At 41.7% G+C, this 25776-nt stretch overlaps 1 protein-coding gene across 1 annotated transcript; it reads left to right on the top strand.

The window, feature by feature from the left end:
* Positions 1–23028: 23028 nt before the first annotated feature.
* LOC147619265 (vacuolar iron transporter homolog 5-like) lies at positions 23029–24878 on the top strand. Its single transcript, XM_086773495.1, has one exon. The coding sequence runs from the start codon at positions 23516–23518 to the stop codon at positions 24527–24529; it is 1014 nt and encodes a 337-aa protein (XP_086629621.1). The 5' UTR covers positions 23029–23515; the 3' UTR covers positions 24530–24878.
* The last annotated feature ends 898 nt before the right edge of the window (positions 24879–25776 follow it).

Consider the following 25776-nt stretch of genomic DNA (forward strand, 5'->3'; position numbering starts at 1 on the left):
AATGAATTTGATGTGATGAGATGGAAAATGATGTGATTGGATGAGAATGGGTACACATATGAATTGGACGTGGATTAAGTTCTATGGAAAAAGGAATGAATGGCTGTGCCTCTCGATGGGGAAAAAAGCGTTGATCTCTATGATCCAAGTGCAAGTTTCTTCCTTGATCTGACCAAGTGACTAGGTTCGGTCGGATCAATTTGGTCAGTAATGACCTTGACTACGTTAGAGTAAAAATATCATAGAGAAATTGCCCGTGCTTTCCGGGCAAGGGAAGTTTTTCCGGGTTCGGTTTTGGAAGAAGCGAGGGATTAGTCTCATGTCCGGATATCCATTGGGCGAGGCCTCGAGTGAGAGGACCCTGCACCGTGCAAGGAATGCTACTTTCGCTACTAGAAACCCCAAATCCGTTGCGCGGAGGGGGCAGGGATCTTTCATACATGACCGCGCATACGATCCAACATCTTAAGGTCATTAAATTATAAGTCGGGGTGGGGCACAAGAAACTCCGTTTTCATCAATACTTGCAGAATGTATTGCTTCTTTGCATTGTCTTTAGTTCTCCAATCAATGCCCCAAATGTTTCTAAACTCAAGATTTAAAAGGTGCCACATGTTGTAGGCATTTGTATCCACCACCTGATGTGCCGACATATTCTCTGCTGATGGGGAATTGGAAGCAGGTCTATTATTGCCCCCAAAACAACCCCTGCATCCACCCCCACTAGAATGACGAGAAGAGGTAGACCTCCTATCTGACAAGGCCGTGGACTAGGTGCCACAGAAGAGAGTGGAGTGGCCCCCGTTGGTGTAGGGTTAACTCTGGAAGGAAACGAGGGTGGAGCAAAAATGTTCCACACATTCTCTCTCCCATATCGATGGAAAAGACTAGCGGCCAATTGTGAGATACACTTCATGTCCGGATCATCAACGATGGACATTGAACGACGAGGTGTTTAGCTTGTCGACTCTAGATGATCTCCCCACATGTCTACATTATAAAAACGAGGCATGCTCAAACCTAAATAACACAAGAACACATTAACACATTTATGAGCTTAAAAACCATAACATGCATTGCGATTAATGCATTAAGCTTAATACATTAATCTTCATGCATAAGGCTTTATGCATTAAGCTTAATGCATTAATCTGAATGCATGCATTAATTTGAATGCATTAATCTTAATGCATAAAGATTAATCTCAATGCATTAAGCTCTATACATAGAGATTTATGCATAAAGCTTAATCTATGCATTAATCTCTATGCATAAAGCTTAATCTATGTATTAATCTCTATGCATGCATAAAGATTAATCTATACATTAATTTTTATGCATAAAGCTTAATCTATGCATTAAGCTTTATGCATGCATTAAGCTCTATGCATAGAGATTAATCTATGCATAGATCTTAATGCATAGATTAATATCTATGCGTAAAGCTTAATCTATGCATGAAGCTCTATGTAAGCTGATCCTATACTGTGGCACCCAAGGGTGTAATAATAAATAGATGAAAAGCATAAATGATAGGAAGGCTTATCTCTTTTTGGTGAAATTGAAGAAGAGGATTAGAGGACCTACAAAACAAAATTAAACAAAGTAATTAGTACAAAACCCTAAAATCTTAATGCATAGATACAAAAACCCAAAAAATAAAAGAAAAAAGAAAGCTTACCTCTATATTGTCTATGCTAAAAGAGATGATTGTGCATAGAGCTTTATCTATGCATAGAGCTCAATGCATGCATTAAGATCTATGCATAGAGATTAATCTATTCATAGAGCTTAACGCATAGATTAATCTCTATGCATAGAGCTTAATCTATGCATTAAGTTATATTCATAGAGATTATTCTATGCATAGATACAAAACCCTAAAAGCTTAATGCATAGATACAAAACCCTAAAGAACATAAGCAAAAGAAAGCTTACCTCTATATTGTCTAGCTAAAAGATATGATTAATGCAAGACCTACACACATCATAAAAAGGTAAAAGAGTGATTAGCACCACATTTAATGAACTCTACCTACCAAGCACAAGAAATATATAACACTACAAGACAATGCTGCCATACACGCTGTCGTGACGTGGGCGGTGTCGCTGGGAAAGCGCGAGGCTTCTGGCTGTGAGAGTAGCTTCCAAAATCCCAAGCATTAAATGTCTTCTCAGCTTCTCATGGAACAAAGTATAGCATGGTATTAACTCAATCTCTTGACTCAGGCATACATTCAATGGGATTGTCTCCACAACTCATACAAGACACACCATCTTCGACTCTGATGATACAAGGCTTATGGCAAGAGAACTCATCATCATCATCATATATCATCATCAAAGATTCATCATGGAAGGTCTTCACATAACATATGGTATATGTTTGTACAAAAATGCTATATGTCTGTACAAAATGTTTGACATGCAACAACACTCATGAGACAAAACAATAAAACTCACAAGATATCACCAAATCCAAAGAGTATACATATCTTCAGCATATGCATGTTGACAGCCCTTAGTACAGCACCCAGTACTCTCTCTTGTCAGCATCATGAGAACTGAACTTTACAAATCCATAACCTTCCGAGCACACGGTTCACTTTTGCACCTCTTACAGAAGAATAGCGAGACCTGAATGTTTCTTGAAGCACATAATCTGTGACATCAATGGCAAGATCTCCCGCAAATATAGAGTGGTCTGACCCTCCCTGTTCTCTGCACTTGTAGACGACCACCCTCGTCTCAGCTCAACTACCCTGCTTTGTCACTAGTTAGGTCCTTACTATACAAGGCGGTTACCACCTCTGCCCCAGGCGGTTCTTCCCCACACACAAAGCAGAGGTCACTATACTCTGCGCCAGCTCGCCAGCTGCGCATCACCCATCACTCTGTGCCCCAGCTGTTTCACTCTTCTTTACGATGGCCGCCTCTCCTCTTTGCTTTGCTATTTGTTGTGCACCGTGATGCACGCTTTGCACTTGTTGCCCGGTGCAGAGACAGCTCTCTCCTTGCTTTGGATGCACCTTGACGTGCTGTGTAGGCTCCACTCTCAGCCCCGCCTTCTCTCTGCTTTACCCTGTACAAATCCCAGCCCTCTCTGTATTTGGCGCACCCTCGCTGCCTCCTCTCCTTATTTTCCCAGGCGGCCCGTCCCTGTATATCTGCAGCTCGATCCGAGCCCTTCACACCCGGTCCTCCCCCACGGCGTCTGCTCAGGCTCCCGTCCTCCGTCAGCTCTTACTGCCCAGGCCCCCCCCTTAACACACACTCTTGGCTACCCCCCCAGCAACACCTCGGCGGCGGCTCTCTGCAATCCAGTTGCCGACCAGCTTCCAGAAGCATGGGTTGGCAGCCCCTCCACGCTCCACGCCTACTTTGCCTTTTTGGCCATTAAATATCATATATATATTTTATTTTGCCTAAGATGGCCACCCTCATCTTTTCACACCAAATGCCCAATAACTTCCTTGGCTACATCAAATATTACTCCCCAGGTTTCTATACACCTCTTTCTCAAGGTAACACCGGCCCTCTCAGTGTTTAATGCCGATGCCTCCATATACTGACTCACGAGTGCCCATTGTATTTGGACGCGCCCACAAATTCAGACGACTGAGCAGCTGACATCTTCACCAGCATCTGACCTCTCACCCGACAGGCTTGTAACAAGTTCAAGATAATTCATTCACCTGTACACCTGGCGACGCCCTCAAAAGCAAAACTTTCCACACACCATACATCCCGTATGTACACAGACACTTAATCCCATGCATCTGGATTTGCATTTGATGGCCTCACATGCATGGTTTCACACCATAGACGTGCTGTGGCACGACATCCACCCCCTCTAAACCTGCACATCCTCTGGTATGTGCCACACAGGTCCTGGAACTCACTGCCCAGGCATTATTTGCACACCAACATTGGTATATGTACAAGCCTCAGCAATCACATCTGAATGGTTCTGCTTTCCCACCTGGATCAAATACCAACCGCTTTTGGCATATGTGCCATATCCTTTGCTCATATGAAGCCCTATCCTCACTTAGATTCTCTGCATATGCATAATTATCCTCATCATTCAAAGTGGGATGCTCTTCAAAATGATTTGCTTCAAAATTTTCCTCAGGCCATGTTTGAAGCCTTTGCACCACATATTGTATGGCCACACCAAGTAACAACTGCATTAACAGCATGGAATACACACTTGGTAACATCCCATCCAAATCTACCTTGCCTGGATCCAGCTCACCCACTGACAAGCATTCATTCTTCTCATCCAAAGACGGAAAAGCATCAACACATACAAAATCCAATAAGGCATCATCGAGAATAGCCTCTAGATCTGAATCAATCTCATCACAATCATTTGGCTCACATAACACCTGCATATCCTCACTTGCAACCAACAGTTGACTAGCATCAAGCATAGAAGAGCCCAAGGCTAATGGGGATCTATTATATACCATGAAATCATCCAATGCATCATCTAGGATAGCATCCAATCCAGGATCAATCACATTGAAGCCATTATCATCTTGCAATCCCACATGTTGATTATCATGAACATTCATACCCCCATAGCTATATCCATTTGGTTGCTCATATGCAGCCTCTTGAGGCTCTGTGACCACACTTTGCATATCCTGCATGTTATCTCCCAGTATTTCTTAATACCTGTCTGCAGATAGGCTTAGATTTATGGGTCCCTCACCCAAGTACCCTTGAATCTGTATATCATTGAACCCTGCATGATCCAAAAAGACAGATTCAATTTCCCTCTCCAAATCATCATCATAAACAGGCTTCCAAGCTCGAGATTGTTGCTCACAAATGTGGTTGCAAGGTAACCCTAACACTGATGACATAGCATCACCCTGTTTATTGTTGGAACACCCTGTTAGCATTCCAGAATAACCCAAATCCAAAGAACCTTGGCAACCAGCTTCAGAAGCAACATCACTGTTGGAATCACCCATATCACTCACCCCCTCTAAATCAATCACACATACTTGTGGCCCGTCTGCATATTCATGTACATCATCCTGCTTATAAGCATCATAACCAGATAAGAATGCAGTAATGATAGCATCTTCTTCTTGTCTTAGACCTTCAAACTCTGCAATCATGCTTTCAACAAGAAGCATTGGTTCCTGCTGTTCTTCACACATATGATACGACACCTGAGGAATACCCTTCGAAACACCTGTCCTGAAGCTCTCTGAATCAAGTGTCTCCTCAAGCATAGGCATACACACATCATTTGATATGATCATAGGACCCTGTATGTCTGCACCCTCAAACAAGGAAGACAGATTATACTTGCAGAGTTCACCCATTGCATCACTAATGGCTTTTCGCAGTCCCAATTTAGCATAAACAGCCTCCACAATCTCTGTATCAGCCTTGAATAGCAATTGATTGTCCTCCATAAGACATGCATCGACAACCACTTCTAAATTGGCTCGGATTGTTGCTGGAACACTATCACAGCTCACATTATACCTGGAACTCACATAAATAAGTGCATCTGCAAAATCACTCCATCGTTTGGAGTGATACTCTGCTAGTTCCAGCACTTCATCTTTTAAATCAGGACTTACAAGGTATGCAAAAGATGCAATCATCATGTTTTCTGGAACCCCTTGATTCTTCATCTCTGTCTCGTAACACCTTAGATAGCTTTCTGGATCGTAACCATCAAATATATTGACCCTGTCATATACCAATTGCATCACAATTTCCACAGCTTCCTGAATTCGCTTTTCTTCTTCAATCTTCCTGAACCGCTCTTCAAGCTCTTTCATTTCTGCATATAAATGCTCCATTTTGCTAGCCATCTCTACGTACTCTCACCCCAGCGGTTTCACGTCGGGTTCACCAAAGCTGTCGTGACGTGGGCGGTGTCGCTGGGAAAGCGCGAGGCTTCTGGCTGTGAGAGTAGCTTCCAAAATCCCAAGCATTAAATGTCTTCTCAGCTTCTCATGGAACAAAGTATAGCATGGTATTAACTCAATCTCTTGACTCAGGCATACATTCAATGGGATTGTCTCCACAACTCATACAAGACACACCATCTTCGACTCTGATGATACAAGGCTTATGGCAAGAGAACTCATCATCATCATCATATATCATCATCAAAGATTCATCATGGAAGGTCTTCACATAACATATGGTATATGTTTGTACAAAAATGCTATATGTCTGTACAAAATGTTTGACATGCAACAACACTCATGAGACAAAACAATAAAACTCACAAGATATCACCAAATCCAAAGAGTATACATATCTTCAGCATATGCATGTTGTCAGCCCTTAGTATAGCACCCAGTACTCTCTCTTGTCAGCATCATGAGAACTGAACTTTACAAATCAATAACCTTCCGAGCACACGGTTCACTTTTGCACCTCTTACAGAAGAATAGTGAGACCTGAATGTTTCTTGAAGCACATAATCTGTGACATAAATGGCAAGATCTCCCGCAAATATAGAGTGGTCTGACCCTCCCTGTTCTCTGCACTTGTAGACGACCACCCTCGTCTCAGCTCAACTACCCTGCTTTGTCACTAGTTAGGTCCTTACTATACAAGGCGGTTACCACCTCTGCCCCAGGCGGTTCTTCCTCACACACAAAGCAGAGGTCACTATACTCTGCGCCAGCTCGCCAGCTGCGCATCACCCATCACTCTGTGCCCCAGCTGTTTCACTCTTCTTTACGATGGCCGCCTCTCCTCTTTGCTTTGCTATTTGTTGTGCACCGTGATGCACGCTTTGCACTTGTTGCCCGGTGCAGAGACAGCTCTCTCCTTGCTTTGGATGCACCTTGACGTGCTGTGTAGGCTCCACTCTCAGCCCCGCCTTCTCTCTGCTTTACCCTGTACAAATCCCAGCCCTCTCTGTATTTGGCGCACCCTCGCTGCCTCCTCTCCTTATTTTCCCAGGCGGCCCGTCCCTGTATATCTGCAGCTCGATCCGAGCCCTTCACACCCGGTCCTCCCCCACGGCGTCTGCTCAGGCTCCCGTCCTCCGTCAGCTCTTACTGCCCAGGCCCCCCCCTTAACACACACTCTTGGCTACCCCCCCCAGCAACACCTCGGCGGCTCTCTGCAATCCAGTTGCCGACCAGCTTCCACAGAAGCATGGGTTGGCAGCCCCTCCACGCTCCACGCCTACTTTGCCTTTTTGGCCATTAAATATTATATATATATTTTATTTTGCCTAAGATGGCCACCCTCATCTTTTCACACCAAATGCCCAATAACTTCCTTGGCTACATCAAATATTACTCCCCAGGTTTCTATACACCTCTTTCTCAAGGTAACACCGGCCCTCTCAGTGTTTAATGCCCATGCCTCCATATACTGACTCACGAGTGCCCATTGTATTTGGACGCGCCCACAAATTCAGACGACTGAGCAGCTGACATCTTCATCAGCATCTGACCTCTCACCCGACAGGCTTGTAACAAGTTCAAGATAATTCATTCACCTGTACACCTGTCGACGCCCTCAAAAGCAAAACTTTCCACACACCATACATCCCGTATGTACACAGACACTTAATCCCATGCATCTGGATTTGCATTTGATGGCCTCACATGCATGGTTTCACACCATAGACGTGCTGTGGCACGACAACGCGTTTCATACATGCGGTAAATTACGAACGCGTGTATGGTCGCGCTTGTATTTGAATAGAATCGGGCGCGTGTATTTTAGCATTTAAGCTCGCGTGTATATTTGCATTTATCAACGCGTGTATAAACGCGTTTATATACACGCAGTAATACACGCATAAATACACGATAATATTCACGGGGTAATACTCGCTATTGTACACGGATAAATACACGCTACTATACACGGATTAATACACGCATGGCAGAGAAAAACTGAAAAAAAACTGAATTCCTTTACAAAATTAAAAACTATTTTCCTTAAACCATCTCATAGTACATTACAGTATACATCATTACACAATCCCACTACATGCATTTACAACAATGAAATATATTCAAAAATAAATCATGCATATGAGATGATAGAAATGTCATCAATTTAGAACATACAGTGACGGATTGGTTAGGGTTCGATCTCATCTTCAATAAGATCCATCCTTGCCAAACAATCAACATCAATATCCATTTGATCAATTGGTAAGGCTACGATTAAATTTATTCCACTATCGATATTCTGTACTCCATTGATAATGGTATCGATGTCCTGATCATCCTCATCAACATCACCATCATCCTCAATGGTAGGGTCATTCTCATGATCATGAGAAATGGCATGCTCATCCTCATTATCATGATCATCTCTTATTTCTTGATCATCGATCACAACATCTTCAATGGCATGTTCGACGTCATCTTCATTGCGGCTTGTTACATCCTCCATATGCTCCATATCAGTGAATGTATTATACATCACTTTGGAACGTGGTGCAATAGGGATGACGTACCACCATTTGATGTCATGCACCATTGGTAGATAGATAACCTACTCAAATACACACAGTACAGTAATTAATTAGCATATCAAAAGTCAAGGGGTACGCGAGCTTAGATATATATGTACATGAAACACATTAGTAAAAAAATGCATACCTGCTCACATTGTTGTGGCAATACGAGCCTATCTTTCTTTGTTTGCCAGAACTTTGTAGAGTCAATAGTTACATATCCACTTGCATGGCGTTTTATCGTTGCATCAGGCCCTTTTTCCACCACGTTCATTTGCCATTTGACATCCAAAACATACACAAAGAAGCGACGAAAGTCAAGCCTAAATATGTCTTGGATTATGCCACAATAATCATCCATTTTTCCATTAGCTCCCTCAAAGCTACTAATGACACCGCAATCTTGTGTATTTCTCTTTTCATCAATTCTTTGTGTTCGAAAATGCTTGCCTTCACACCATATAGCATTGAACATAGTGCACTGGACCAAAATAGAAGCAATATTTGTGTAAGCAATGTGAATAAATATTAAAAGCAAATCACTTACAACTAATGCAAAACATTAGTTCTATGTACCTTTGACATGCATCCTCGTGCATACTCCCATTCTTCCGCCGTGATATGTAGCCCCTCGTCGCTCTCTGCTCTCTCCATTTCCTCATGCAACCAATCAACATGGATATCATTTGGAAGTGTTGCTAGATGCTTAGGGTACGCCTTCCGAGAGCCATGTTGCCTCCGAAAGAGAGCTCTTTCTGCTTGCCTTTTTGTCTTTGCATCCTCATATCTTGTAACCCATCTGCTCATCACATCACTATTAAGGATACAAGTGAAATTGAGATCATCAATCAATGTTCTGTCAATTACTTTACTCTGTCCTTTTCCTTGAGGCACAATAGAGGTCATCCTCAAGTCCTCTTCATTGCTCCATAGTCGTGGCAAAGAGCTGTCCACCTGACCAAGAAATTTTGAAATATATACAAGAGACTCTTGTATCAACCAACCCTCGGCCATGCTTCCTTCAGGCCTTGCACTTTGCCTCACAAAGTCTTTTAAGGTCTTCATGAAGCGCTCTAGGAAGAACATCCAACGTGCATGCACAGTACCACATAAAGCAATTTCGTCCACTAAATGCACAATGAGATGTAGTTGACTTGTGAGAATGGTTTGCGAAAAAGTCTCCTCTACCAAACAAACCACCTCCACTGCCATAACACGCGCATCATCCAACGTGGCTGGATCAATTGCTTTGGAACTAACATATCTGAAAGATAAATAAATAGTACGTTATACCTCATGCACGTTCATTTTGCAAGGTATAATGAAGGGTGATCTGAGCATGGGTTTTACATACCTCACAAGCTCGCCCATCTTATAAATACATTTTTTTAAACTCTTATTCGCACAATGGTCGATGCTAGTAGGTAGTATGAACTGCGCACATAAGAGCACATTTATGGTTTATGGCATTACAAAATTTAATTTCAACGTACGTACAAGACTTGGAAAACACTTACTTGAAGCATCTTGTGCCAATCGTGGGACTTCAACCCATATAGTTGCTCAACGCCTCTTTTCTTAGTGGTTGTAAAGGCTCCCTTCAATGATCTCATGCATCCCCAGTGGGAGTACGCAAAGTGGTGATGGCTTGCTTTACCTGCTTCTCCTCTTTCTTTGATATAATCCATGGTGCAGGCGGAAGACGAACGTGCCCACCCACCTCTCGTGGCCAAGCTTGACGCATATGTCCTACGACCCGCAAGTCCTCACGTACGCTAACATTGTCTCGTTTACCAGTAATATGTTCCCAAATACCAGATCCCACATTCTTGAAGATGTGCATGGGATCAAGAAGATGGTTGATCTTAAGATGGGTCCAATATGGCAGCCGGAAAAAAATGGAGTACCTGCACAAGGGATTGCTCTATGTGACCTTTTAATCCAATTAGAGACTACACAAAACAAGATTGAAAAAACATCACTATACCTGTTCATGCCATCTGGAGGAAGAATAGTTGTAGACTCCCAAATACGCTTCCAATCTTTTGCACGAAGTGTTTGTGGAGGAATGTTACTCTTACTAGCAACATATTTAGGATGATCTGAGGGGAGAAATCGATGATGATTATCGAATATAGTCTTACACAAACCATCAGCATACTCATGTACTAACGAAGGGCCACAAACAGGACATGCATGTTTACCCGATGTTTTCAAACCTGTTAAAATATAAATAAAAGTTAGAATAATAAAGTCAAACCGTCTAATTAATATATATAGCCAATAGTAATAGAGTAGGGAGGTAATTAGAATTCTTACCAGAACAATCGCTGTATCCTGGAAAGTCATGCATTGTCCACATCAACACTGCTTTTAAGTCGAAGTGTCGAGAGGAGGGAGGCCTACTAATGTCCACCACCGCAACACCTCTCCATAGTTCCTCCAACTCATCAATCAGTGGTTCAAGATAAACATCCATATGCTTGACCTTATGTTTCCCTGGAATTAGAAGGGATAACATAAGATGTCCCTTCTTGATCGCCATTGATGGTGGAAGGTTGTAATTCACCAACACAACTGGCCACACGCTGTATGCGGTGCTTTTGAAACCAAATGGATTCACTCCATCCATACCCAGGCCAAGTCTCAAGTTTCTGGGCTCTGTTTTAAAGCTGGGCTACTCATCTTCAATATGCTTCCAAGCAGGAGTGTCTGCGGGAATTCTCCACATGCCATCATCCGATCGATGTGAGGAATGCCATGACATGAGCTCTGCTATGGATTTGCACTTGAACATGTGTTTGATGCGAGGAATTATAGGAAAGTGTCGCAAGACTTTACGAGGTACATCAAAACTCTTCATATCTGTTCTGTACCTTGCTTCACCACAAGTGGGACAATGTAGAGCCTCCTTATGCGTCCCACGAAAGAGAATGCAATCATTGACGCATGCATGTATTTTATCATAATCCAGTCCTCCAAGAGATGTCACATAGCGCCTCGCTATGTCTCTTGAGGTGGGTAGTCTATTTTCCTTTGGAAGCATGTTTGATAATAGCCTGCATCCAATATCATCAATTATAATTAGTCTTAAATCCTAAACCTTAAACCACTAATTCAAATTTGTAAGTTAGAATGCTTACTTCAACAATGCGTCAAGACTTGCATTGCTCCATCCATAAACTGTTTGTATATTAAGTAGTTCAAGTGAAGCACGTAAAACTGAGAATGTGCACCCTTCAAACACCGGTGTCGATGAAGCCTTATAAAGATGCTCTTGTTCCATATCATCGTCGTCCATACCTTTGGGATCATCCTTAAAAAGATTCCGCACCATATCATCAAGCACCTCCTCTTCCACAACTTCGTGGGGTGCAGGGCTATTGTCATCCCTTTCCCACTCATCTCTGACAATAGATCCCGAAGCTCCAGCATCATCTCGTCGACGCTTTACGTGCTCTCGTCGCGCGTAGGGTACCATGTTAGGGTGTGGTACTGCATCCTGCTTCAATTTATCAAATTATATGTTACAACTCTATTAATTTAATTTGGATACCATGAGTCATTTGAATACCATCAATTTACATCTACTCACCTCTAAACCTGTTTGATTCCATTCTCCATACATGGAGATGTGATTCAAGGTAATTCGACGTGCTCGTACAATGCATCCTTGACATCGATTACACATACATTTGATCCGTTGTCCCAACCACACATCGCGATTACGATGACGCATTGTCTCATCTTCCCCAGAACTGCTTGAAGAGGTTGATGACATCCTGTGTATAAATCAGAAAACACAAAATCATTATATGTTTTTAATGAAAGCACAAAATCACGTGTATTCACGCGGCTATCTCCTAAAAATTGCGTGTATTCACGCGGCTACTTCCTAAAAAGCGCGTGTATTCACGCGGTTACTTTCTGCAAAACGCGTGTATAAACGCAGCTAAAATCACATACACGCGAATATAAACGCGGCGGTATGTTTAAACTAAAAATAGCCCGCCTTCCCCAAATATAGATTTTGAACTAAGAAATCAACAGTGCATGCGTTTTCGCCTGTTTTCGCCTCTTCCAACAGCAAGGAGGGAGCAGAGAAAGGAGCACACACACGGGAGAAGGAGGGAGCAGAGAAGGAGCAGAGAAGACTCACTTTTTCAAAGGTGAGTCACTTTGTCCTGTGCCTTGTCTCTTTTGTCAGATTTGTTTACTTTGCTCTTTGCTCTTTGGGTTTGTCTTTTTGCACACGATTGGGTTACTGCATCCTGACAGGGGCGACAATGCTTGGTCCTTTTATAAGGACATTCTGTCTTTGTCGGGGGGTCGGTCTTTTCGAGAAATTTTTTTCGCAGGTCGCGTGTACGAACGCGTGTAGAAACGCATGTAAACTGTCTGCAGAGTATGTTCACGCGCATATACATGCGTTTTTGGACGGGTGTATACACGCGTTTTTTGACGGGTGTATACACGCGTTTCTGTAGACAAAACTGCGGCGTTTCAGATTTCATGATTTGCAGGCAACTGACTTGAATGATGATATTTGTGTGAGTCAAGAGACAGCCCATGATGTACATGAAGATGTTTGTTGCAGGTTCTTTATGGATATTCCAGGTTCTTCATCCGATCCATTTGCGTACAGCAATTGGTTGATGGAGATGATGAATCACTTTGGGCGCCAACCTGGTCCGGTTGAGCTTACAGAGTATATGTATGCCCATCCCCCTCCTTCCCTGCCTGGTGTCTATACCCCTACCGCGAGTATCCAGGGCACTCCAGTGCCGTCTATTCCTCCGAGTCCGACGAGACGGCATGCAGCTTCTCCTCTTCCACGTCCACCGAGGAGACATACCTCGTCCCAGACACACTCACGTACACCCTCACAGCCACCATCACGCGCTCCCTCAGAGCCATCGTCACGTCAGGGCTCACAGCCACCGTCACGTAGACAATCCCCCAGTCGTGTCTCCACCCGCAGCAGTAGGAAGAGTGGGAGTGGAGGATGCGGCGGGTGCTTTGGTGGGGGAGGTGGGGGAAGTGGGGGAGGTAGTAGGGCACGCGGTGAGAGAGGAGATAGAGAGAGAAGAGTTAGAGGAGACAGTTCGGAAGAGGAGGAGATGAGAGAGATAGAGAGAGTAGTCTTCTATGATGTGACGGATAGGGGCGGGATAGTGATGGATGCGAGGGGGAGGGAGGTAATGGAGTACATGCGTGGGGTAGTATCAAACTCATATAGAAATTGTTTTATTAAATTTAAAGATCAAAATAGCCGATTAGTTGGGGAGGTGATAGAGGCTGTACATAGTCGGTACCCCAATCCCCCACATGCTACATTCTCGGATGTATGGGGAAGGACGCGAATAAGGGAGATCTTAAGTAATAAAAGATCTCACCTTAAAAAACTCGCGTACGATGACCGGCTAAATGTAGCTGCGGGTGGCTATCCTGCCGAGAAACCTGCCATTGCGCACAAACGCGAGTGGAAGGAGGCAAAGAAACGAGCAGAGGGTGGCGTGAAGAGCAGGCAGCATGTGGAGGCACGACGGATCCAGATGGAGACCATTGGATCTTCGCATTTCGGATCTGGCGGCGTCGAGTCATGGGAGGCAGAGTTCGTAAGTATCCTGCCACTTTATTTGATTGTTTACTTAATTCATTGATTCTATGATTGTTTTAATCTTACAAATTGTGTTGATTATGATACAGCGACGGGTTACGGGGAGGAAGCCCACAACCCACGATACTGCGTATGCTCGCCGGCATAGCAGACGTGACACGTGGGCCATCTTCAGAGCCAAGGGACGTATTACGGACGCGCAATTTGAGATGGCCATGAGACCATACGGTCGACAGGTACTTGAAAATTCATAACGAATGGTTTTGGTTTATTGAATTGCATATATATATACTTATATACTATATATTACTTGAACAAGCACAAGCTGCTGATGATCCACCGGCCGCCGCTGCAGAGGGTGGACGTGAGCACTACTCCTCGGACATTCCGACCGATGTGAGCTCATCTGAGCATGGGGGGAGCACCGACGAGTCATCATCTGGGTCTGAGTAGTACTCAGACTTGTAGTATCACATTCCATATTGAGGATGTGATTGTATATATTTTTTTGTAAACTCAAGCCATGGGCTACTTCGAGATATGGACTCCCTTGTATACATGTATGAAATTTTGATAGTAATATTGAATTGATTGATCGATAGTATTACATTCATGTCTGCCTTGAATCGTGTAATGACAATGTATGCATTCATGTCGTTCTTGTCTTAATCTCCCTCGTGCATATGTTCTTCGTGGATGGTCTAATGGGATGGTCTAATGCACCAAAAACCCTAAACCAGAGAGTGCTATTGGGTGCTGGAATGCTGGAACAGTATTCAGGCACCAAATAGCACTCTCTGGATTTTTTTTTTTGCTCTCTGTTCGCGTGTATAAACGCGTCAGAACTGCTAAAACATGCGTGTATCTGCGCGGATACCCTGGAAATTAAGCGTGTATTAACGCGTATAAACTGGCAATCACGCGTGTATAAGCGTATCTAAATTAAAGAAACGCGTGTATAGACGCAGGTATAAACGCGTCTGGGACATTGGAACTGAACAGGATGCGGCTATACACCCGTGTATAAGTGCGTCTAATATAAGAAAAAGCGTGTATAGCCGCGTGTATCAACGCGTCTGTATAAAAAACGCGGCTACACACCCGTGTATACGCGCGTCTGAGTGGTACTATACACGCGGTTTTACACGCATGTCTCTGGCCGCGATGATACACGCGCTGATACACGGGCCCGCTACTTTTTTTCACAAGTCATTTTTAGCGGCTAAGAGCGCGGGTATGAGCCCAATCCCTTGTAGTGTAAATACCAATACACATTAAGAATAGACATAAAAAGGAGAAGGAGAAGAAGCAAAAGGGGAAGGTTAGTACTCTAGGCATTAATCTTAATCTCTTTATGTTTCTTATTAATCATTAGGTTAAACATAATAGAAGAAATCCCTAATAATTAGGTCACACAATCACTTGTAGATCGATGGATAGGAAAAGAAAGAGCAATAGCAAGGGGAAGGGGAAGGGGGAAGGGGGAAGGGGAAGAAGAAGAAGAACCATAAACAAATGAATTAGTATAAAAAGAGAAAAACACCTTCAATAGCTTACACCATAACCATTTTGTGATGAAGAGAAAGAGTCTCATGAAGAGGAAGGGGAAGGGGAAGGGGAATATAAACAGTACAAATGCATGTGAGGGAAGAAGAGGGGAATATAAAGAGTACAAATGCATGTGAGGGAAGCTAACATGATGGAAGGGAGGATTCGGTGCAAGAACTCAAGGAAAGTAGTGGAGGGAATTTTTTTTGTGGAGAGAAAGATAGTCGTTGGCGGCACCGAAAGCTCAAAAAGTTAATTTTCTCAGCGTCGCTAAAAATGATGCTTAGTGACATTTTAACAACACTTATAGTGCTGCTTATAGTGACGCTTGGTAAATTCTAGAGAGCAAGCCTATGTATATACCATTGACACTGCTAAATTTAGTGCATGTATTCATATTCAAATTTTGAATTGCACACTTTTTATGCCCAGTACATATGTCTTCTACTAGTTTGGGTAGTGATGGGTCACCATTAATTGGAGTGGTTGCAAAGAAGAATCCCTTGTTCATGTGCAAGAATGTTCTGTGTATGTAAATGTCGAGTGACACTGAAACATATTAGAAAATGGGGATCGTTTGAACTAGTGCCAGCCAACTTGAAGTTGCAAGCCAATTCCTCGATTAGTATATAAACTTATGCTTGAAATGTAAACTCGTGGTTTGCCATATGTAATTTTGAGTGTCATTTTTAAACATGGTTAATTAGGATGATGAGGGCATGGACATTCGTGCACAAGTACTACACAATATGCCTCATTATTCTTTCATTGGGAAAAACTTGAGGAAGGAATATAAGCGTCGTAAGGAGCACTTGGAAAATGGATCATGTTCAGTACATTTGGAAGACCCAAGATTTTCTCCACATGAGATAGAAGAAGAGGATGTCATGGAGGAAACGATCACTCATTGTTTTCAAAGTGAGGGTGAGAAAGAGACACCTAACTTTGAAACACATGAAAGAGAGGATGTGTTAGACAAAGAGGCTAACACACCATTGTAAGAGGGTGCAACGTACTCAACTTTGCGGGCATGCTTGGAAATCCTCAGCTTGCAAACAACATATGGATAGAGTGATAATAGTGTGAATAGCCTACTCCGGTTATTAAAGAAGATGCTCCCAACAAACAATTTGATGCCCGAAAGAAGAAGTGATGCTCGAAGAATAATTTTCAAGCTTGGTATGGTTTACACTTGAATTCATGCATATCGTAATGATTGTATACTATTCAAGGGTGCCTTTGCCAATGTCATGCAATGTCCAATTTGTGGAGAGGGTTATAGGAAGGATTTACAGGGTGCAAAAATTTTGCAAAAGGTATTGAGACACTTTCCTATTATACCTCGCATTCAACATATATTCCAGTGTCAATCCATCGTTGAGTTAATGCCATGGCATGTGAACCATCGTTCAATGATATTAAGGATTCGCACCAACTCACCGGCTTGGGCTCACATTGAGGATGGATGGCCAGAGTTCCAAGATGAGCCTGATAATTTATAGCTTGGATTCGGTATAGATGGGTTGAATCCATTTGGATTGAGGTCTACATAATGGTCCACATTGCCCATTGTTGTTGTGAATTACAATATTCCTCCATCGATGTCCATCAAGAAGGGTTATATGATCCTTGCGCTTCTTGTTCCCGGGATGCACAAGGTAAATAATATGGATGTATACCTTGAGTCCTTGATTGAGTGGGGACAATAGATGGAGGGTGACTCCTAGGAGAGCACCCAACGGACATGAAAAGGTACTCAATCTTCTATCGTCTACCATATTGGATAGAGTTAAGAATAAATCATCTTTTGGATCCAATGCACATTTTTAAGAATGTGCCATCCATGATTGGGACCATGAAATTGGTAAACCTAAAAGGATATCGGACGCATGGAAAATGCATGGCCAAGGGTAGTCAATGAGAAGGTGGTTTTACCAAAGGCACCACAGAGGTTGATGAGGCAAGAGGAAAAGAATGTCAAGAATCAAATTTCATCTTTTTGTATACCAACCAGTGTAATGCACTCATTAAAGGGTGCATTTACACAAGAACAAAAAAGAAGGGCATGCATCAGTTGTATGGTCTCAAATCACATGATTGGCACAAGATGATGGAGGTACGTGCATAACTATATATATTTTTGGGCACTTCTCGGTTTATGTTGTGTTGAATCTATATTGATCTTTTATTGTTTTCAAAAATTGATTGCACTAGTTCATACTTCCAATATCAATTGGTGGGTGCGGAGAAGAGAAAGCTCAGAATCAATTGGTGGGTGCAGAGAAGAGAAAGCTCAGAATGACATCTATAAATTAGGTGGATTGGCAAGGTGAGTTCCAATTAAAACTATAGATTTGTGTGTTTGGTATACCATATAGCTTTGAAATTATCTATTATTCTTTAATTTATCATTTATTCTTTTGTTGAATAGGTGGATAGTGTCAAAGAAGACTCATCCAGATTCCCTTGATGAGAAGGCTCGAGCTGAGTCAATTAAGGCGGTGTGTATGACAGTGAAGAAAGCTTTCCAAGAATCATACTCACAACTCAATTGCACCTTCAAGTACATTTTATGGATGAGGTGGCTATATGTGGCGTTGTTCATAGCCGGTGGGATGTTCTTTCTAGAACGCTTCATGAAAACCTTGAAGGGATTTGTGAGGCAAAGGACAAGGCCAGAAGGAAGCATGGCAGAGGGATGATCAGTGAAAAAATCCCTCGTATATATCTTTGAATATTTAAAACAAATTGATCCATCTATGCCTAGATTCATGCATAACGATGAGGATGAACGAATGGTGTCACATGTGCCATATGGAAAAGGACGCATTTATAAGATGGATGAGTCCATGTGGAAAAAGGTCATGTGACACTTCTTTGATGGAAAAGTGGATTGAGAAATATGAAGATGCAAGAAAGATAAGGACAGAGGAGAGAAGAGGATTTAAGAGATCAACACAAAGGCACATGGCATACCCACCCAACCTAAAGGCTCTTCCAAAGGATTGCAATATTGAATGGCTTAGAGATGCCTAGAGTAAGAAGCAAGGATGGGAGAGGAGATTACAAGAGAAGAATGGGAGTATGCAAGGGAACACAACTACCATGTAAGTAAAGATGTTTTGCTAAGATATATAATGTTGAATACTAAATTGCTTACATATAAGCTATATTAAAGATTTTTATTGGATTGGAGTATAAAGTGCATAATGTAATGTGGTCAAAAGGTCAACATTTTTGCACTCAACGTGTGGAATCCAGGAGAATCACATACAATTGTGGTGTGATGGCAAGTTTTGACCAAGAATTGAGCTTGTAGAAGAGATAATAATATTATAGCAGAGAAACTTGAATATTGTGGAACAATCCAAGTCATCTTGGAGATTGGATTTAGAGCTTTCAAAGTGTTCATCTTTGAAGTTAAGTGGCTCAAAGTGGTATATAGAGGTACTTAAGCAACCATCAAGAAACATCCAAGCGTTTTTTTTGTAATTGACTCAACTAAACTATGGCAAGATTCAAGAGACACATATGTTCTACCACAACATTGTGAACATTTTTACACTTGATTTTCAATTTTGATGAATCTATAGATAGACGGAAGGAATTGTATATATTTTTTTGTAAATATTTTGTGGTTCTTTCTTTTAGGCTTCATCCGAACCAAAGAGATCATGATTGGTGGTATGTAATACAAGTCTCTCCTCGATCTAAACGTATATTTCAAGATCAAGATGTTGAAGAAGAAATGCATGGTGGACAATCAACGAGATGGAGGATGCAACTAACAATCAATATGACGACCATGATGATAATACCTCTGCATCTTCTTCAAGTACTAGAATGAGACTTTGTATTGATATAGGAACCATCAAAATGATGGATTTAGAGATAGATCGATTGGCATGCATGGATTTATTGCAAGATGGATTTGATGATGGTACAAGCTAGATATATATCATCATAACGTATATACACACTTGATCAGTTTGTATAACTATTTGATGATTTTGTTATTTTAGTTCAATAATATTTGGATGTTTGTCAAGATTTTTGGGTTATAATTTATTTAAAGTAAATTTAATTTTCACTCATTTTCACTCAGTTTTAACACTCTGTTTTTTTTTCCAACGCACGTATAGTGGTGTTTTTTCAGCACTATTGAGCGACACTTATAGTGGCGTTTAACTAGCATTGCTCAAAACGGCGTTAATAGCGGTGCTTATAAATAGTGACGTAATGTAAAACATCGCTACTAGGGCCTTCGCTTGTACTAGATCGAGATACATAGATGGTTGAGATTACATCCATGTATCTTGATCGAGATACATGAAATGGCTGAGATTGCAATTATGTATTACATGGAGGACTGAAATCACATCGACGTATCTCGATCAAGATATCGATAGAGATCACACTCTCGTATCTTGTTCGAGATAGATGGACAATGGAGATCATAATTTTGTATCTCAATTGTAATTGTGAATATCTGGGCGATAAAGATCATAATCAAGCATCTCGACTGAGATACTTTAACAGTGGCTAGGATTGCATGTTGGCATCTCGATCGAGATATATGGTTGATGTCATTAGGGCCATGGTTGCATTGCATGGTATCATAGTCTATGGTCAATCTAGATCCGAGTGGCAGGTATGCATATGATGGCAACCAAGATCCCTTGTGGTGTTGAGGTGGATCCCAATCAACTAGACATCTCAATCCAGATTTCCAATTGACAATGATGCGTGGATCTTGATCAAGATACATGAGTCTGTAGAGGTTGGTGTCATGGGGTGATTCTTTGGGATCTTGATTGAGATATTGGGCTATTGTCTTAGCGGGCACGCGTGATGCTGTGAATGTTGTTAATATCTCGATTGAGATACCCCATCCATGACTTAAAATGTTTACAATGATATACTATCTTTGTAAGATTCCTCCCGAGCCCTCAAGATGTCCAGTATCTTCTCCTGTTCAGAATAATAAAAGATCTTGTTTCTCCCTATTTTGGCTTAGAGAGAGAAAATATTCTAGAGAGAGGTTATTCAGTTTTTAGATATTTTTGGATGGAAAAATATCTCTTCTTATTATTAAATAAATTCCCTCAAAACAGAAGTTCAAAAAGAATTTCAGAAGCTGCATTAGAAATAAATTATAATATGTTCAAAAGGCCTTATCCTAAGGATCCATATTTTTTGAAAATTTTAGATTAAGGTTCTTATGGACCAATAAGATTAATCCAAATGTAGGGAGGAGATAAATTAAAGAAATAAAGAACAACCCCCCAAAAATGAGTAAATACTCACATAAGATAAAGAGTGGACTATGGACCAAAGGAAATTCTAAAAATATAAAATTTTGACACCTCACAGTGGGGATTCCCCCTCATGAAGGAGGCACCTATTTCACATGTGTGGTGGAGTTTTAAACTCTCAAATAATGAGATATTTTATCTCTCCTCTCTGAGTTCCAAAAAGTAAGCTAAACTGACCAAAAAATGGTCAAAAATTGACTAAACTGATCTAGAAAATTCTAGAATCAGTTTACTTGGTTAGAGGCTCATTTTTTCCTATAAATAGAAGCCTCCCCCTTTGTAGAAGCTTAATAGTGTTTTATGCACTGTTAGTCTACTCCTCCCCAGAGCCAAAAACATTGAATTCATTGATAATTCACTTGTTTTTTATTGTTTCCTCTACAAAGAATTGGTGGCCACTCTTGATCCAAGCAAGAGTAGAACCCTCAATCCCTCAAGCCAAAGGATAGCTCAAAAAACTCCATGTAAGTTAGAAATTCTACTTTTTTCTAATTCTATTCTATGGTTTTATGATTTCTTGCTTCTTTTAATATGAAAAGTGATGTTATGCCTTGATGGAAAGGGAGTGGAAAGGCTTCCCTCTTCTCTTCATTGAATTCAGCCCTTCTTTATCCAAGATGTGTAATCAATTAAATAGAGTTAGACTTTTCGTAATATTTACTCTTAAAAAAACGAGAATTGATTAGATTAGAGTGCTAAATTCATCTTGGGGTAAATTCTAAGTAGATTTAGAATGTAGAAATTGAAAAATGGTTAGCCATACAAAGGAGGTTATGGCAAACCCTGCCCCGCGCAAGAGGAAGCTACTTCCGCTGCTACCAATCGGGAATCCGGTGCGCAGAGGGAGCAATGGGATCTCACAATCTTCCTTGAAAGTGAACAAAAGGGATCACCCATAGCATGCACCCACCCTTATATATGGCTTTTATGTGATCACATAAAAATTCAAGGTACAATGTGAGATGTTTCTAAGTGTGAAATATGATGTCAATAATGGCATAAGAAGAATTTTAAGATATAATCAATCAGAGGCACATGGAATGGACATCATGTATACATGTGATTAACCTCGGGGGGGGGGGGGGGGGGGGGGGGGGGGGGGGGCTCAATATAAGTAAACCCTCTATATCACGTGTGTTCAAGGCCTATTTTAAAAATCCCTTATCTGTGAATTTTTCATGAATAAAACATACTCTTTTTCTATTCAACTTATGAATACCTCCTTTGAATGGTACCCTTCTGTATGTAAAAAATATGTTAAAAAAGATTTTTAAAATCCCTTCTATTGAACCCACGTGCTACGCTTACATATTTATGAGTGACCACTCCCCCCCCTCCACCCCGAGTGATGAACTATGTCAGAGTGGTTGTTCATGTGATCACATTGAAGCCATTATCACAAGCTGTAACTAGATCTTTGTTTGCAAAATGCACTTGAACAAGTGATGTTGGGTCTCGCACGCACATGCGTGTGTGATATATATAAATAAATATATATATATATATATATATATATATATATTCTCACTTTTGACTTGGTTGAGGTAGGTGCCTCATGCCTTAGTCTCCTCAAGATAGGGTGGTTCACACCATTCCTCCTCTTGATGTATATATATATCTGAAATCTTAGGAATGAATGAACCTATGAAGCAAACTTGTCACTTAGCATGTGATATGGTGTCGTTAGTATGCTGATTTGTCATTGAAATGTGTAAGGTGCAAACAAACAACAAAGGATTATTTTTTTGGGGTATAAGTAAGGGTTTTGGAATATAACAAAAAAATAAATATAATCGTCGGCTCCGCCCGAATGCGTTTGGGAAGCCTCCTGAAGTGCAGGGGTAACGTCCAACAAAGCATCCTCAAATGAAGGGATAACGCTGTGTGTGTGCCCAGTACAGGGTCTCGTGTATTGGTCCTTTTGATTCAATCACTACCTTTCCAAAGCGCATACGAGGAAACCAACATAACGCTATCGCCCATCTATATTTTTCTGTTTTGCGAATCCCTTTCCATTTCCCAGATAATCTACTAAATCTCAACTACTTAACTATCCTACGCACTTGGGTAATTAGATTTACTTATCCTACCACTTGAGTGATTAGCAAACCTAAAATGTCCTCATTCTAGGTTACGGAAACTCTTTTTGTTTTGTTTTGTAACACAGAGGATTAAGATGAGTTTTAAGGATTTAGTCGGGCGAAATATCTCAGGCAAATTGATAAGATTGGGCACGTGGGAAGAGAGTGGATGGCACAAGAAGAGCGAGAGGCAAGGGACCCATTAATGAAAAAGTTAAGATGGGGCAATGAGAGAGACAGTGTAAGCACTTCTTGGGTTTGCATTAGCAAGCACAGCCCTTTTCTCTAATGCAGATCACTCTCTCTTCTGTTACTTTGAAGCAAGCAACTAGGCATTAATGTTTTGTTAGGCACAGTTAGTGATCCTTCTCGCTTCAATTGCCCTCCTATAACACCCATTACTGTAGTTGTCTCCTTACCTCAACGCTCTACATTATTCTCTCTATCTTTTCTCTTGCCTATATAGTTTCATTATATGGGGTCTTTGCAAGCTCCTGCAAGCCATAAGCCTCCGAGACCTCCTACTCCAATCCATGCAACTCTTGATGTAGAGGCAGGCCTTGGTAGGGCAAGTCGAAGCTCTCTTGATCAGAAGAAAAATGCTCACAGGCCGGGAGGTGTTGAAGAGAAAGCTGCCAAAGACAAGGCAAGAGGTAGTGCTGGACATGATGGTGAGAAGAAGGCAAGAGGTAGTGTTGGACATGGTGACGAGACGAAAGCAAGTGGTGCAGATGTTGGGCATGGTGATGAGAAGAAGGCAAGAGGTCGTGCTGGACATGGTGAGGAGAAGAAGGAAAGAGGTAGTGTTGGAGATGGAAATGAGAAGAAAGATAGAGAAGAGAAGAAAGCACGTCGTGAAGAGAAGAAGGCAACAAAAGGGGAGGACAAGGGTATTGTGGACTATGTGCAGAGAGGGCAATGGTTAAGGGCAGCGATATTGGGTGCCAATGATGGCTTGGTGTCAACGGCCTCGTTGATGATGGGTGTGGGCGCAGTGAAAGGTGACGATGCAAAAGCCATGGCGGTGTCCGGCCTTGCAGGGCTAGTGGGGGGTGCATGCAGCATGGCCATAGGCGAGTTTGTGTCTGTGTATTCACAAAGGGATGCAGAGAAATATGATAAGAAGAGGAGAGATGAACAGGAGGAGGGAGCTGGGGGGGAGTCATGTGACACGAAAGAGGGTGACGAGAAGAGTGGTAGAGTTGGACCCAGCCCTTGGGAGGCCGCCGGGGCCTCGGGGCTCTCCTTTGCACTCGGGGCTATGGTGCCCCTGCTGTCGGCCGGTTTCATAGAGAACCAAACGGCCCGGATCGGCGTTATGATGGGCGTCTGCAGCGCCGCACTCGTTTGCATGGGCGCCGTTGGATCCAAGCTGTCTGCAGGAAGCGTCACCAAGGGCGGAGCTCGAGTCTTGTTGGGTGGATGGGCGGCCATGCTCGTCACCTTCGGCTTGCTCCGCCTCTTCGGAAGTTCAGGCATGTCACCATAACCTTCCATCACAATAGAGACATTAATAGTGACAAGTAATGTCTAATCCTCATTCTCATACAAAGAATGTCAGTTTGACTTTGTTGTGCTTTTTTCTTTAATAATAAGAAAACAATTCGGAGAGTTTGGTCGATTTTAGCAACTCACAAACAGGGCTCAAACCTAGGTTCATCCTGGAAAATTCATACACCCTAACTACTCTACCACAACACTCACAATTCAAACCTAGGTTCATCCTGGAAAATTCATACACCCTAACTACTCTACCACAACTACTCAAACCTATGTTCATCCTGGAAAATTCAAACTACTCTACCACAACACTCACAATTCAATTTGCTCTCTCTCTTCCTTCACTAAATCCTTTTAGCATAGTAAGAAATTACAATAAATGAGTCATAAAAACTTTGCATATTCTTGTTTGAGATGTCGTTGCTTTTAATATTGATTACAAAAAATGAATCATAAAAAAACTTGCATATTCTTGTTTGAGATATAGTTGCTTTTAATATTGATTGGCATTTGCTATCATCGAAATCTCTCTCTCTCCACTTAGTACTTTCTTGTTGGTGAAAGGATTGTTGTACCATAAAGAATCAAAACCTAAGACTAAAAATATTGTGAAGTAATAATGGTCTACTAGTTCGCTCAAGCCTCAGAGTACTACCTTGTTGGTATGAGACGGTGTGTACGTTAATATTGAGGAATTATGTATGATCTTTGTCTTTTGAAACACCGCATATAATGCTCTTTTCATATAAGCCTAGTGGCTGTGTTTATTGATGGAGCATTTATATCATAAATCTGAAGGGATTAAACCACACCATCTTGAACCATAAGAACCATTTCGCATAGTTGTTGCTCCAACTAAACAAATTGATTAGAACATGCACAACAACACATGGCAAGCATAGCTGTGTTCAGAACCACAAGATAATAGAAGAAACTAGGTTGAAAAAAATCCCTCACATGGCTATGTGCATGTGGGTAGGGACACTCCACTGTAGCCGCATAGTAGCCACACCTATAGCTGCTTGCATATCCACACCTATAATCGTGTGATAGTCTTTAAAAAAAAGGGAGACATAATTGGAGAGATGTTTCCCCACATCTCTCCCATTCTGTCCCTGTTTTTTTTACGTATATAAAATATTACAAATACAAAAAAACTATTGCAATTTTTACATATGGGCGTTACAATACTTGGCAAATGTCATTATATTGCATATTCTCCGTTCTTGAAAAATT

The sequence above is a fragment of the Cibotium barometz genome, chromosome 33 (assembly GCF_041138505.1).
Source record: "Cibotium barometz isolate CiBa-2024 chromosome 33, ASM4113850v1, whole genome shotgun sequence".
In the NCBI taxonomy this organism is placed as follows: Eukaryota; Viridiplantae; Streptophyta; class Polypodiopsida; order Cyatheales; family Cibotiaceae; genus Cibotium; species Cibotium barometz.

Bases quoted from the DNA above. Each gene is read 5' to 3' on its own strand.
- LOC147619265 (XM_086773495.1), top strand. From the start codon at position 23,516: ATGGGGTCTTTGCAAGCTCCTGCAAGCCATAAGCCTCCGAGACCTCCT.